Source organism: Coenobita brevimanus, chromosome 94, assembly GCF_032717465.1.
Source record: "Coenobita brevimanus isolate Jiangsu-jjx chromosome 94, ASM3271746v2, whole genome shotgun sequence".
Lineage (NCBI taxonomy): Eukaryota > Metazoa > Arthropoda > Malacostraca > Decapoda > Coenobitidae > Coenobita > Coenobita brevimanus.
The window spans coordinates 368867-369562 of record NC_137047.1 but is presented as its reverse complement, the minus strand read 5'-3'; the positions used below and the strand labels follow the sequence as shown (position 1 = coordinate 369562).

The 696-nt window shown below is 42.8% G+C and overlaps 1 protein-coding gene across 1 annotated transcript in view; it reads right to left on the bottom strand.

The window, feature by feature from the left end:
* LOC145412968 (parapinopsin-like) overlaps positions 1–250 on the bottom strand; it is a 24582-nt gene extending 24332 nt beyond the window's left edge. The window contains exon 1 of the mRNA XM_080282791.1: positions 2–250. Within this exon, the coding sequence (XP_080138917.1) occupies positions 2–250 (249 nt within the window). The remainder of the gene's footprint in view (position 1) is intronic.
* Positions 251–696: the final 446 nt, after the last annotated feature.

The following is a 696-nucleotide window of genomic DNA, read 5'->3' as shown; positions in this document are numbered from 1 at the left end:
CCTGTTTATTCATCGCCATCACCGTCAGCACCGCCATATTGTTGAAAACGCCGAAAAATCCAATCAGACCCAGAAACACAGCCGATATCGCGCAGCCTTCCTCCGTCAGTCCGCCTTGCATGTAGGTAAAATTCTCTCCATTCTCTCCACGGAAGGTGAAATTCTCTCCACTCCCTTCACGGAACGCCTCCAGGTTGTTTCCGGGTGGAGGAGTTGTGAAGGTTGTATCCAGGACTTCCATACGAGGCATTGTTTTCGTTTTGGTTTGTTTTGATCCTGCTTTCTATTCGGTGGGGAATTTTTCGCCTGCTATTGTTTTTTTTTTTTTTTTTTTTTTCTGCGTGCTATACGCTTTGGGTTTTTGTTTGATCCTGTGTGTGATTATAGCTGAAACTTTTCGGGAGTTATTGTTTATGTCTGACCCGGCGTACGATTCGACTAGGGCGCTTTTCAGTTAAGATGGGTAGATTTTTTTTTTTTTTTTTTTTTGGGGGGGGGAAGAGCACGTCTAGTGATTTTTATTCCATCCAGAGCTCTAAGGAGTTTCAAAAGCCGTGGAACAAAAACCTCTCTTTCTCTTTTACTTTTCAGCCGATACCAGGCGATTTTAATCGGCTGAAAGAAACTCACTGCTTCAAAAGGATTTAAGGACTTCCTAGAGGTATATTCTGGCCGAGATTTAAATCTTTGTGTTTT